General features: G+C 36.1%; 1 protein-coding gene across 2 annotated transcripts in view; it reads left to right on the forward strand.

Annotated features, from left to right (window-relative positions):
• Positions 1-15,891, forward strand: part of LOC114334220 (kelch-like protein 4) — a 31,343-nt gene that overhangs the window by 11,515 nt on the left and 3,937 nt on the right. For both annotated transcript variants that reach the window (XM_028284254.2, XM_028284255.2), the window contains exon 3: positions 12,960-13,139. In XM_028284254.2, coding sequence (XP_028140055.1) covers positions 12,960-13,139 — 180 coding nt within the window. The remainder of the gene's footprint in view (positions 1-12,959; positions 13,140-15,891) is intronic.

The following is a 15,891-nucleotide window of genomic DNA, read 5'->3' on the forward strand; positions in this document are numbered from 1 at the left end:
GCTTTTACCATGGGGTGGTTGCCACCTCATCTCGAGGGTGGAAATTTTTTTTTATATTTTGACCGCAAATGCTGGTAAAAATATTAATTATAAGCAAAAAATGTTCATTATACAATTTTTTGATAAAATGAATAGTTTTCGATTTATTAGTTATCGAAGCTGTTAGTTTTATATCGAAAAGATTACCAGATAACGGCAATTCTCGCCAGTGACGCAGAAATACACCTCCCTACACGCGACACTATTATATACACGAAATTTTCTAAATCTGACTGAATTGAAAATTGTGCCAACACCCATCTTCAAGTTCAGAAAAAGACTCACCCATTAATATGTCAACCATCCATTTTGGTCCAAGGGTGTCTACTTTACGGCCCTTCCTATTTAGGGTCTGTTTTTCGTTCTGGTCCCCAAAACTCCCAAAAACTTCGAAAAATTTAAGTCCGACCTTTGCGGCTTCTAACAGTACTAATCATTACCTTTTCAACGCATGTCTAGTTTTGAACATTACCAGAGAACGGCAGTTCTTGCCAGTGGCGCACACCCACACCCCCCTACACGCGACACTATATATACACAAAATTTTCGATTTTCTAAATCTGAGTGAATTGAAAATTGGGCCAACTCCCATCTTAAAGTTCAGAAAAAGGCTCACCCATTTATATGTCCACCATCGATTTTGGTCCAAGGGTGTAGATTTTACGGCCCTTCCTATTTAGGGTCTGTTTTCCGTTCTCGTCCCCAAAACTCCCAAAAAGTTTAAAAATTTAAGTCCAACCTTTGCGGCTTCTAATAGAACTGACCAGTACCTTTCCAACGCATGTCTAATTTTGAAAATCGGTTATACCATTCAAAAGTTATAGAGATTAGAAATGTGACTCAATTTTTATTTAAAAAGGGAAAATGTTTGTGGATATGTATGTATGTGTGTTTGAAAGTTAAACCGATTTGATATTTTTTCTCTGTGTTTAAAGATGGGGTCAGGGCAAATTTAGAACCGGTGTAGTTTGTGATTTTTGACCAACCATAAGCCAGCTATAGGACTTGGTAGGTACAAAACGGCATGTTTTTTGGGAGTATCTATATTCGGATCAAGAAGAGGCAGGAGAACCGCAAATACATCAAATCAATAGTGCTGACTTAAGCTTTCATTTGGTGTTTAAGCGGTTAGGATCAGACATACACACGGCTCAGTATAGCCGAAAAACTGAAAAACTAAACTTTGAAAATTTTGGTTTTTCGACAATTACTCAACATTTCAACCTACGAATTGCGCCAATAACTTAGCGGTTGTAGAAGGACTCAAGACGAATCTAACGGTGTATACCTCATATCCGGAAAAGTTCGAATGTTTAAGTTATATGCTTCATAAATATGATAAAATCTATTTCCTGTGGGAAAAACGGTTTCCCAAGCTCAATAATTCCTGTAATAGCTTTAGTTATCATACTTGACCTTAGATCCATCAGATACTAAGTACTGGTCAATACGTTTCAAACTCATGTTTACTGATCAAAATTGGTTAAGCCGTTTAGAAGTTATTAAGCTACAAAATTATAATCCAATTAACGATTATTCCCCAAATGGTTTATGTAGTTGTAGTGGTTAAGACGCTAAATTTGATCTGGCAACGGGCAATCCGACTTCATTTACCGGCCATCTCAATATTTTTTTTCATTCTATTTCGAATAGAGAAAAAATCTAGTGTACATTCGATGGACACTAGATAATTTGGGAGATAATGCAACAAAGGTGACCATTTATAAAGCTTGACGTGTAATAGAGGAACATTGCATTCAACTTCATACATTTAATTTATAAATAACTTTGAAAAACTCCTGATACAAGAATAAAAAACCGCTAAACGCCGTTAAAATGAGTGGCGCATAAAATATTCCAGCTACAAAAGATCTGATATGAATGTTACGTGGCGCGAAAATGGATTTTCATTTGATGCAAAACAAAATTCTAGTTTTATTTTAAAATATTTTTCCATAATATTTGCTAAATTTGAAGTAAACGCGCCACAAAAGAGTTTCAAAATTCAAACTGTATCAAAGTTACTCTTTTGTGGCGCGTTTACTTCAAATTTAGCAAATATTATGGAAAAATCTTTTAAAATAAAACTAGAATTTTGTTTTGCATCAAATGAAAATCCATTTTCGCGCCACGTAACATTCATATCAGATCTTTTGTAGCTGGAATATTTTATGCGCCACTCATTTTTACGGCGTTTAGCGGTTTTTTATTCTTGTATCTGATTTAACAAAGAAAAAAGATCAACATTTTGAGTTATGTCACTTTTCTTTTAAAATATTGGTCACTTTTTTAAACATTAACGGAAAATACCTAGGATACTTCTTGAAATATAACGGTTTTCAAAATAAATAACAATAGGTACATTTTCTTCGAACACCAGAACTCAAAAGTGTCATTGTTCTGGAATAAAAATATTCATTTTACTTCTTCTTCTTTATGTGCCGTCTTCTACCGAAGGTTGGCGACCAGGAGCAGATCTAGAAATTCTTAATAGGGGGGCTGGACTTCCCGAAAATGTTATTATTATTATTATTATTATCCAGATTTAGCCGTACGGCTCGCGCTCCCAGTATAGCTTGTAGTTGTCGTTTTCAAACATGTTGTCAGGGATGTATTGATAACAAGGGAGATGGTCGTTTTGGAGAAGTCCCAGTTTATTGGTAAATTCCTGGTGAATAATCTTTCCTCTGCTTCGGCAAATATCCTTCCTGATATCAACTAGTAGTTCAAATCATCCAGTTTTGCATTTTCTTATTTAGAAAAGTGGTTTATGCTCATTGCTTGCATTAAGCCGCGCTGTTTAATCTAATGCCCAAATTGAGCAATTTAAAGTAGATGTCTCGGCTTGCGTTTGACAATAAGTTCTAAAATTAGCAACCAGCTTTTTCAGCTGCTTGCCTATGCACCCTATGTCCTCTTCCTCCTCGATACCACGGTAATGTTGTTCTCTCTACTGCACTCAATGGATTGAGCTCTGGTACTACTATCTCTATCCTATCCTTTTCCGTGCTACTGAGCCCTAGGTGACAGTATGCTGGAGAGTATCTCCCAAAAATAAAATTTTCGTGTACATTATCTGGTCGTTGAAAGTGGTACAGCTTTCAGCATAGTCTATGTCTATACAGATGTTCATTCAGACCCAACTGTTATATGTATTCTAGAAGGTTCTTCGGTATGACTCCAGTAGTAGAGAGAATAATAGGTAGGTATTGTTTGGGTACTTCCAAATCTCTGTACTTGGCTGTCTTTTCATTATATTTGACACGCAGGTTATTGTTGTTAGGTATCGCCACATTAATTAGTGTTTTGTATCATGAATTTATTAACGAATGAGATCTGTTCTATTATATGCCACTGTTTAGTCTGCTGTCCCAGTAATTGTATTTCTCAAGCATACTCTCATGGACGTATTTCTAATATGGGAGATGGTTGGTTTGGAGAAGTCCCACTTTGATACCCTATCTGATATGCCTAATATACCTGATTTGATATACCTGATCTCTCAATGAAGGATATTTCCTACTGAGTCATGCCGTTCCTTATTCAGTTGCAGCAAACGCCTGGCATCCCCCGGTAAGATATTGGATGGTTCCTTGGGATTGACATCCATATCAGAAATTGTCGTTTTGGATCTGATTGTCTTTAAATACCGCTAGTTTTGCTACACCCAAACCGAATTACAACAGTGAATAAACTGTATTGAATGTTCCAATGTTGCCACATAATCTCGACCGTTGTGTGAATGCATTCGGACATACTGTTCATTGTTTAAAATGTGGAAACATATTGTTGATAAATTAATAATTCAAATCAAACACTCTGCGTAAAACAGTTACACAAAATGATAATTTGTAGCAGTGATGTTCCTTTGCTTACGTCGGGACAATTGTAAAACTGTAAAAAAATAATATTTAGAGACTAAGTACAATAGGGGGGTCTAAAGCCCCGTTGACCCCCTCTGTATCCGCGCCTGTTGGCGACCATCAAACGATAGGTTTCTCTGTTTTGTGCCGCATGTATTATGTTCGCAGCTTCTGGTATTTGAAACCATTCTCTCAAGTTTCTCAGCCAGGATTTCTTCTTTCTGCCCAAACCTCTTCTACCTTCATTCTTGCCTTCCACGATAAGCTTTAGCAGACTGTACTTATCATTACGGAACACATGGCCCAGGTATGACGCTTTCCCCCTTTTAACAGTTGTTAACAATTCCACCTCTTTACCCATTCGTCTCGATACCTCTGTGTTGGTCACTCTGCCTGTCCAAGGTATTCTCAGTATGCGTCGATACAGCCACATTTCTAGAGCCGCTAACTTCTTTATAGTTGCTGCTGTTAACGTCCACCCTTCTACTCCGTAAAGTAGCTTAGAGAGTATGTAGCATTTCGTGGCGCGCCATCGGAGGTTAACGCTTAGGTTGCGGTTGCTTAAGAGCTTTCTCATTTTTATGAATTTGGATCTTGCTATTTCAATTCGGATCCTAATCTCTACGTCTGGGTCCCACTTATCATTTACTGTATATCCCAGCTATTTAAATCGGTGTACTCTTTCAATACGTTCGGCTTCAATATTCAGGTAGATATGTTGAATGGTCTTTTTACTGATCACCATAAATTTAGTTTTCTTTCTATTGATCTTCAGTCCAGATCGGTTGCCAGTTGTATTTACTCTATTTAGCATCATCTGTAAATCTTCGAAGAAGAAGAGTTCTTACGTTCCATGTAGCTATCTTAACAGTATATTTTCTGATATTTTCATTTGTTTTATTTGTTTTATCCAGTCGCATATTTTCCACGCAAGGCCTGGTACCCACCGTTGCGTGGCCGGTCTCTGATTTCACATCGTCCAGCCCGGAAACTCGAGGACGCCGGTTGCTAATCGGGTAGCATGGCATATCATCTTTAAATCTCCTACTCCATTTCATTTCACTACCAAATGAATAATGACACTACCGCCATCTTCCGAAGTTTGAAGTAAACATCTATGCGACACTTTTCCTGGCAAAAGTATAGGAATTTTGGAGTCAATTTAACAAGTTAACGGGAATTATACAAACAACAGAGCATGTAGCGAATAGAAAAACAGCATAACAATACTCATTTTCAAAAAGGGAGAGAAAACACATCCAGAAAACGATAGGGGAATAACAGTGCTTAACAGCTCTCTCAAAGCATTCACAAAAACTATATTGGAAGAAACCACCAAAACTATAACCATACGGGAAGAACAAGGTTTCCGGAAAAATAAATCTACCATTGATGCAATATTTGTTATCAGACAGATAGCGGAACAATCCATAAAATTTAATAATATATGTGTTTTGTCGATAGGACCAAGGCTTTTGACAGAATGCGATTAAAGGATGTGTTAGAAATAATGGGAGAAAAAGGGCTAAGCCATCATAGACTAATTAACCTAGTACACGATATTAACAAACAATGTAAAACAAAAATAAGAGTAGGACATTTGACAACAGAAGACATAGTTATAAACACAGGAATCCGTCAAGGCGATTCACTGAGCCCTTTCATATTTAATTTAATGGACAAAATAATAGAAAACCTTCCCAAAACAGCTGGATTTAAGATGGTAACACATTCTTTAGAGTCGTTTGCTACGCTGACGATGCTGTCCTTATCGCCGATTCTGAAGACAATATCCAAAGGCTACTGCATGCATTTAATGCTAAAGCTAAAGAACTAAATAATCGGCGGGCTGAAAAGTTCGTAGGCTGACACATAGATGGCGCTACTAGTATTAAATCCATATCATTTTTAGTCAGCCCTAACATTCAAAAGATGCGTTTATAAATTTGACAGCTGTCGAACTATTAATTTAAAAGATATAGCATTTTAAGTGAAGCAACTTATGTTAGTTTAAAAAAAAAATGGATAAAAAGGAATTTCGCACCTTAATAATTGATTGCTTTTTGGCGAAAAATACTGTTGAAGCCAAAGCTTGGCTTGATAAACAATATTCAGAGTCTGCACCAGGAAAATCAATCGTTGGGAAATAGTTTGCTAAGTTTTAATGAGGCGAAATAAGCACCGAGGACGATGCATGCAGTGGACCCCCAAAAAGGCTGTTACCGATGAAAACATAAAAAAGTCCACAAAATAATTTTGGATGACCATAAAGTGAAGTTGTTCGAGAAAGCTGAGACTGTAAAGATATGAAAGGAACGTGACGGATATATTGTGCATGAATATTTGGGTATGCGAAAGCTCTGTGCAAAATAGGTGCCGCGAGAGCTCACAATCGATCAAAAACAACAACGAATTGGTGTTTCAGAGAAGTATTTGAAGCTATTCAATCGTAATAAAACCGAATTTTTGCGTCGATATATTACAATGGATGAAATATGGCTCCATCATTTCACACCAGAGTCCAATCGACAGTCTGCCGGGTCGACTGCACCTGATTAACCGACTCCAAAGCGTGGAAAGACGCAACAGTCGGCTGGCAAAGTTATGGCATCAGTATATTGGGATGCGCATGGTATAATATTCATCGACTATCTGGAAAAGGAAAAAACAATTAACAGCGACTATTACATTGCGTTATTGGAGCGTTTGAAGAACGAAATCGCGTAAAAATGGCCCCATTTGAAGAAAAATAAAGTGCTGTTTCACCAAGACAACGCACCGTGTAACAAATTACTGAAAATGATGGCAAAATTTCATGAATTGGGCTTCGAATTGCCTCCGCAGCAACCGTATTCACCAGATATGGCTCCCGGCGACTACAACCTGTTAGTTGACCTCAATAGAATGCTCGCTGGAAATTTAGCACCAATAAAGAGTTAATCGCTGAAACTGAGACTTATTTTGAGGCTAAAGACAAATTGTATTATAAAAAAGGTATTGAAAAGTTGTATGACTGCCATAATCGTTGTATCACCCTCGAAGGTAACTATATTGAATAATAAAATCAAATTTTATCAAAAAAAATGTCTTTCTATGTTAGCCTACGAACTTTTCAGTCCGCCTGTTATGCTCATCAACACTGAGAAGACTAAGTGCCTAGTAATTTCCAAAGAACCGATAAGATGCAGATTAGAAATTGACTCCAAAACTGTGGAATAGGTGAATCATTTCAAATATCTTGGAGCGGATATAACAAGCTATGGAAATCTCTCAAGAGAGGTCAGAGAACAAACAATGAAAGCAGTCGGGATGCCTGAAAGAAATCTTATGGAAGAAATCTTAATATCTAAATATTGAAAGCAAAGTCAAAATATGTAAAACAGCAATAAGACCTATTATAACATATGCTACAGAAACAAGACCAGACACAAATAGAACGTTACAAATGATGAGAACACTAAGAAGTATACAAGGAAAAACTGCACGTGACAGAATAAGAAGTGAAGACATCAGACAAAACTGTGGAATACAGGATATAGGAAGGTGGGTCAGACAGAGACGAAGATATTGGAACAAACATATAAAGAGAATAGAAGACAGCAAACTCGTTAAAAGTGCTACTTCTGCTAACTCAACTACCAACAATACTTGTTGGGTGCATTTGAGAATAAGATTCAGGTCGACAGCATTTATACTGATTTCTCTAAGGCATTTGACAGGGTTAATCATAACCTGTTGGTTCATAAACTTCATGCATCTGGCTTTGGTGAACCCATTGTTAATTGGATTAAAAGCTTTTTGATGGGACGTACACAACAAGTTCGTATCTCCATTGTAGTTCTGGTGTCCCACAAGGGTCTCATTGTGGTCCCTTGCTCTTTAACTTGTTCATTAACGATATTGGTAAGGTTATCAAAAACTCACACTTTCTACTATTTGCTGATGATTTTAAGTTATTTCGTTACATACATGATATATCAGATAGAGATCTCCTGCAAGATGATGTTAATAATATATGTTTATGGTCGAAAAAAAATGGTTTAAGCCTAAATCCGACTAAATGTTCATGTATTTCATTTGGTCGTATAAATAATCTAACACAGTGTTTCTCAACCTTTTTCTTATCAGGGGCCGGTAATACTTAGGATAATTTTTAGCGGACCAATAATTTTTTCAAATATGTATTACCTACATGTTTAGTAAATTATTATTGAAAACTAAAATTACAAAAACTATTTTCACAAAATTTTTAACAGTTTAATGTCATTGTCTGTTTCTTCTGTATAACAGTGTCCATTTCGGGTTGTAAATTGGTTAGTGCTAATCGAAGTCACGTGTTTATCGACAACCGATTCCGCGCTTTGTTTTTAGTTGTTGTCATTGTCGAAAATCCCGCTTCACATAAATATGTTGTGGCAAAAGGGAGCAACATCTTCATAGCCTGGTTGTGAAGACTGGGATATTCTTCTTTTATTTTGATCCAAAATTCATTGGATGTCATTGTCGAAAAATTTACCTTTAACGTCAAATCAGAATCCAATTTTAAAATATGTTGTGTCCCTTCATTGTTTAATTGAAGAGTTTCATATTCTATGAAACGACTGACGAAAAGCTAAAACGATGGAAAGAATATATGGAAGAGCTTTTCGACGATGAAAGAGGAAGCCTACAAGACATATCTTTCGAAAACAGGGAAACAAGTGTAGAAATTACAAAGGAAGAAATATTGTATGCACTAAAAAACACCAGTAACGGAAAAAGCCCGGGGCCAGATCAACTGCCTATTGATATTCTTAAAATAATAGAAAATGAGTACATAGATGTCCTCTTAAAGCTATTTAATGAAATTTATCAGTCGGGTAACATACCCAATGAATGGTTGACCTCAACATTTATTTGTCTCCCAAAAAAGAAAAATGCTAGAGAATGCACCGACCACCGTACCATAAGCCTGATGTCTCACACACTTAAAATGTTTTTAAAGATCATTCATAAACGCATTTACCAAACACTTGATATGGATATTGAAGAAACACAATTTAGATTCCGTAGAGGCGTAGGTACCCGTGAAGCTCTCTTTGCATTCAACGTACTAATCCAGTGATGCTTGGAAGTGAACCAGGATATGTACGTCTGTTTCATAGATTACAATAAGGCTTTCGATAAAGTCCGCCACAAACAGCTAATGGACGTCCTCAAAGCAAAACAAATACAATCCAATGACCTTCGAATTATAACAAATCTATAATCTATATTATAAACAGCAAGCACACATACGCATTAACGAACACACATCAGAAGAGTTCGAAATTAAAAGAGGAGTGCGACAGGGGTGTGTATTGTCACCACTACTATTCAATGCATACTCTAAAGAAATTATGAAAAGAGCTCTTGAGGGAGAAACAGCAGGACTAAAGGTAAATGGAACGCCAATTAACAACATTAGATATGCGGACGATACTATCATAATAGCAGACAACCTTAAAGACCTCCAAAAGCTAATGAACAAGATAGTTGAGTATGGAGAAGAATATGGATTATCAATAAACATCAAGAAAACTAAATTTATGAGGATATCAAAAACCCAAAATAATGATGAAAGCCTGTCAATTAAAGGTAAAACTTTAGAACAAGTAGAAAACTATAACTATCTTGGCACAATAATTAATCACACAAACGATTACTCCAAAGAAATCAAAGTTCGAATAGAGAAAGCAAGAACAAACTTCAATAAAATGAGAAAGGTACTTTGTGCAAGAGAACTGAAATTAGACTTGAGAGTTAGGCTGGCAAGGCGTTACATTTTTTCGACTCTGCTTTACGGGATAGAAGCATGGACTCTTAACGCATCGACTACTAAAAAGTTGGAAGCATTTGAACTGTGAGTGTATAGAAGAATCCTGAAGATATCATGGACCGAGCATATAACAAACAACGAAGTCATGAGAAGAGTCAACAAAAGACTGGACATATTGGAAACCATCAAGACACGAAAGCTGCAGTACCTGGGGCATGTTATGCGTAATGAGAGATACAACATACTTCAGTTGATTATACAGGGGAACATCCAGGGCAAGAGAAGTGTAGGAAGGAGACGAATTTCGTGGTTGCGTAACTTGAGGGAATGGTACGGATGCACATCAACCGAACTGTTTAGAGCAGCAGCATCTAAGATCAGAATAGCCATGATGATTGCCAACCTCCGTCGCGGAGATGGCACGTGAAGAAGAAGAAGATATTCTATGAGAGGATTTCTTCTTCTTGTTCTTCTTCTTGTAATAGGACTATGTCCTGTTTCTTCTGTTACAGTCTCTGCTGCGATCCGGAGCTCCAGCTCTCGTACCATCGTTTTTGGGTCGCTTGGCGTTGGGCTTCTGTGTTTTCGCCCATTGCGCCATAAGTTCAGGGTCCATCCGATCTATGTGGTCTGTTCACATGCGTCGTCGTGCTCTTGTCCATCTCACTACGTCTTGAACGCCTAGCTCCCTCAATGTGTCTTCGTTTCGTATTCTATCTCTGAGTGTGATACCTCTTATGGATCTTAGGGTTTTCATCTCTGTTATTCTGATTATTTGTTTGGTCTTTGTTGTCTCGGCCCTTGTCTCAGCTGCGTATGTCAGTACGGGTCTAACACATGTCTTATAAATGCGGACTTTGCTTTCGCTGCTCCTATATTTATTCCGCCAGATTATATCCCTCAGGAAATCAGATATTCTCGCTGCTTTCGTTACCTGCTGTTTTGTTTATTGCCACAGATGCCTGTCGCTAGATATTTCCACACCCAAATATCTACAATCCATTACCTGTTCGATTATATGGTCGTCCACTACTAATTTACATCTAATTGGGTTCTTGGATATTACCATCGATTGGGTTTTTTTCTCTGTGGATAGTGTCAGGTTATACTTTTCGGCGGTTATTTTGAATTTTTGTAGTAGGCGTTGTAAGTCATCTTCGTTTTCGGCTATTAAGATTGCATCATCTGCGTAGCAAGTATTCTCATGGTTCGGTTACCCATTTTGTATCCCTGATTCATTTTGTTAACACTACAAATGAAAGGATTTGTATTATCGATAAATTACTCTCAAGTACGTACACCGATGCCTGTGGGAAAATGCTTTTCAAACCCATCATACAATGCTTGTAAATGGATACAAATTGTTGCATTACGTTTTATATAATTTAATTCTTTTTTGGTATTTAGGAAATCTAAGTAAGCGGAGAATATTTGACAATTATTTTGTTTAACTTGCGTTAACCAACACTTAATCTTTTTCTTAAAAGCATCTATTTTGCTGTGCAAATTAAATATATCTGTTGTACTACCCCGAAGGTGAAGACTTTAATTTAAATCGTTAACGTAAGAAAATATGTCGCTCAGATAGGCCAGTTTTGCGACCCATTCTGTAACGGAAAAATAATTCGATAATGAAGATTTTTTTTCATTTAGAAATATTTTCACTTCTGTTCGTAATTCAAATATTTTTGTCAATACTTTGCCCCGAGACAACCATCTTACTTCAGCATGAAGTAATAGTTATTAGTTGTAGTTACAAGTAGTGTTCTGCCCCTACTTCTTGGCAAAGTCTTGCAAATAATCTTGAATTTAAATCGCTGTTATTATTAAAATTCACGATTTTTATAAATTCGCAAAAGAACATCATTTAGTCCTGGTGACAAATTTCTCGTTGCTAAATGTTGACGATGTATGACACAATGTGTAATGATGAGATCTGAGGACGAAACTTCTTGAATTTTTTTAGCAACACCACAGTGCTTTCCTGTCATATTAGCTGCTCCATCAGTGCACAGGCCAACGAACTTCTTCTGTTGGATGTCACTGTCTCAGAGCGTGAAATTCGCGGGGGGTTTGCAAATGCAACATATTTTCTGCGGACCGGCAAAATTTTTCCACGGACCGGCGCCGGTCCATGGACCGGCGGTTGAGAAACACTCATCTAACAGCTAATAGATATGTTCAATGATGTACTCTTGGATTCAGTTACTAAGATTAAAGATTTGGGTGTATTATTGGATTGTGCATTGACATTTAGAAGCCATTATCTTAAAATTAAGGAAACAGGATTTCGCAATCTTGGTTTTATTTATCGCAACAGTCATGATCTCTCACCTACTGTATTCAAATTACTGTACTGCTCTCTAGTGCGCCCAGGACTTGAATACTGCTCTGTTGTTTGGTCTGCATTTCATCAAGTCTACGTTGATGGATTGGAGAGCGTTCAGCGGAAGTTTCTAAGATCTTTAGCTTATAAAGCACATACTAATATAAGAAATACTGAAAATTTCGTCATAGATTATTCTGGAATAATGTCTCAATTTAACATTGCTTACACTGAAGAACCGCAGGTTGAGAGCGGATATGTTGTTTCTATTTAAAATTCTAAACAATGCTATTAATTGTCCCTCGTTATTGGATAATGTGTACTTAAACACAATACATAGAACTCGACACACTGCACTCTTTTATATTCCTTTTCATAGGACTGAGTATGCTCGTCATTTTCCCTTGTCGAGAATGCTCAGCTTTTGCAATGACATGCTACTTGATCCATTCTGTCCAAACATTAATATCTTCAAAAGGCAGCTTGGGAGTTTAATGATTTAAATATGTGATATTTTTCATCTTCTGTGATTTGATATACTGTGTTATTTTACAAATTTTATTGTTTAATTGTCTTTTATTCGTTGATTTTTTGATGTTTTTTATACATGATCTTTACTTTTACTATTTTTTTTTGTATTCTTTTGTAAATGGTCCTACCGTTGAAATAAATAAATAAAAATAAATAAAAGCGCAAAAACGAATATCCCAGTAGGTAAAAGACCACAGGGAGACCACCAAAACGATGGCTAGAATGCTGGACCTCATCGTCTGGGGAAGACTTGATTGCAATGAACAGGCAGGAGCCTACTAGCATTATCGATCATGCTAGAAAGACGAACTGGAATTATGCATTTTTTCAGTTGTGTCACTTTTTTTCCGGACGAGCGATATGTTTAGTATGATATTTTCTAACCAATATATTGTTGTTATAGGTAATGCTTATGCGTCCAGAGTGGTCAGAATGCCACGAAAGTAGAATCGAACTTCAAGAAATGTCTGTATGTGAACCAGTCTTCCCAATGTTTTTAGAGTATTTTTATACAGGAAAAATTATGATTACACATACTAATGTCATGCCTATTCTGGCTTTGGCAGATAAATACATGGTAAAGGTTAGTATTAATGTTGTTCTAGCTAGAACTGTTTCTTTGTAGTCAGTTTTCCTTTTCAAATATCTTAGGGAGTAAGTAATAAATTGAGAAGTATAGTTCTACAAGCTATCTAAGAGATTCATTATTGTTCAAATCGATAAGCATTTATTTGAACAGGGCTTCCAGCAAAGGCAGAGTACGACTAGTTCACAGCAAAAACTATTTATTGTCTAGTGTAAGTTCTGTACCTTGGAAGAAGAAGGGCCAAAGTCCAATTTCTTACTTTTGAGTAATTCCACTTATTAGGTTTCTCGCTCTTAAAATTCGTTGTCTTCCTTAGGGTATTTTATATACAGGTTTTATTTATTGCAGCTGTATTTGTATAACAAGGACCATTAGTGGTGTGAATTTTTTTTTCAAAATTTAGTAGAAATGTTATTTTAGGTGGATATTGGCCTTTTTCAATTTACCGTATAATATTTTGGTTTGGACTATGGCCCTTTTATTATGCATCTGTGCCACTCACTCTCTTGACTTACATGGTTAATGAAATCATAATTTCGATTACTAATAAAATGTATTCAAGAGAAACTTCTAATTTTACAAAGTATGGGTATTATTAATAATAATAATAATAAAAAATAATGATAAAGAACAAAACACTATTATTTTTAGCTGTCAGAATAAGAAAAATCATCTCCTTCGTGTGCTGGAAAATCATCTAAGTTTCCTTTAGAATAGCTAATTTCTTCATGAAATCGTCTATTGTATTGACTGATGTAGGGCAATAGTTCCTTAAGGCTTTCACTTTAGGTTCAGGTAATGGTAGGGGTTCGCTATTAATGGGCGCCAATAAAAAATCTATTTTGCTTTCTCGTTTTCGAAGTGATCCTCTCCTAAGATCAACTTTTTTGAATTTCGTGGCATCGAAGTTAGTTATTATAGTTATTCGAAGTTATTATAGAAAAAAACAAATGCCTCTTTTGTGAATTTTAGCCACTTGATTTGAATCCATGGTATTACTTCACCTTCTTCGTTCTTTTTCCTGTGAACAAGCTTGTTAGTCAATAGCTTCCCAAACTTTATAAAATCAGTTTGATTCATTTTGAGGACATTTAAAGCGGATTTTCTCTGTACACTCCTAATGAAATTGCACCAGTCATGTGGTACCTCAATGTCCATTGTGGTTTTCTTTTTTTGCCTCTCAATTGAGGCATGAATTGTATCTTCTTCCATGTGTGTGTGTCAAGGCTCCATAAACTTATAATTAATTTCAGTTACGGAGCCTTTTTCTTGCATAAGAGTACAAAATATTGTTATTAAGTAAATGTTCTTACTTTGTCCCGAGCATGAGCCGCTGTAAAAATTTATCTTTGTTATAGATTCTGGTAAAGAACACAAATCATCATTTGCAAACACAAATCAACACTTTTCCAAATCAAAAGAAGCTGTAACTGTTGCTCCATCCCTTTTGGAACTTTCTTTATCTGCTGCTTTCATTGAGTAAGTTTTTAATGCGAGAAGCAAATGGTTCTCTTTTTGTTTTTCCAGCGTCGCTCTTTCTTCCTGTTATTGCTCATTAACCTCCTTTAGACTAGCTAAGGATTTGAGACTAAATTAATCCTCTCACACTTATAACATGTGTCGTTAGCAGGATGATGAAAAGACAGGTTATATTCTTAAATATATGTCTGTACTGTCATTCCAGTTGTCCAGCAATGCTAACTCTTCATCTGACGAAAACGTCTTATCAGTTGGGTAATACCTTTCACAAAAATTGCACTTAGGTTTGATTCTGTAATTTAATAAATTTTTCAAATGGTGTTATTTCCAAAACAAGTAGAAGGGCCAATCTGCACATTGGCTTAGCTTATCCTGCGTATTGAAAGGGCCAAAGTGACACATTGGCCTTTATAAAATTCAGCTAGTTGGCACATTGGCCGTTAAAACAGATGTTTATTTTTTAAATGATCAATTTTAGGAGATTGGCCGCTTTACTACTGAAAGTATGAAAAAAGACATGAATATTGGTACCATAAGCTAAAAACAGCAATTTTTGGAGATTGGCCCTTATTCTTCCAAGATACAGAGTTATGTAACATGCAGTTTGTATCGAATTTCATCATTACCAATTGTTACAGTTAAGAATTGCTCTTTACAATATATGTATTGGATAGAATTAACAAGGTATTGAAAATAAATACCTAGGTAACGAACAGTATTTGGTGTCACATGTTTTAAACCAATTCTTGAATAATTCTGATGTGATATCATCATGGTAGTCGATACAGAACTCCTTAATGTTTGTGGAATAAAACCATTTTTTGTTCCAGCATGTATTATGATAATGCATTTGCCTTTAGTTGTTGGAGCTTTTGTTGTGCAACGGCCAGAAGAATCTACCTGACCATAATTTGTAATGTCCTGGGTTCTCTGCATTCATGAATTTGAATTAAGAATTATATCTTTTATTTTAGTAGATGAGCAGATTCCATAACCACTTTTCATTTACAGATCTTTCGTATTGTAAAGCCATTTTTTAAAAGACATTGTCTTACTGTCTCACCAGAACACTTGAGTCCTGTGTCATATTTCTGCAATATTTACATGATGGTTTTTAACATGGGAATCATCCGTTCTTCATACATGTATAGCGATACGCTTTAATTACTATTTTTGCTAATTTTAATTTTAATATTTTTTCTCAAAACGAAATAATACGGGTCATATAAAGTCACCGTTATTATACAAACCAGACGCTAAGAAAGACATG

This window comes from Diabrotica virgifera, chromosome 1 (genome assembly GCF_917563875.1).
Source record: "Diabrotica virgifera virgifera chromosome 1, PGI_DIABVI_V3a".
Taxonomy (NCBI): Eukaryota; Metazoa; Arthropoda; class Insecta; order Coleoptera; family Chrysomelidae; genus Diabrotica; species Diabrotica virgifera.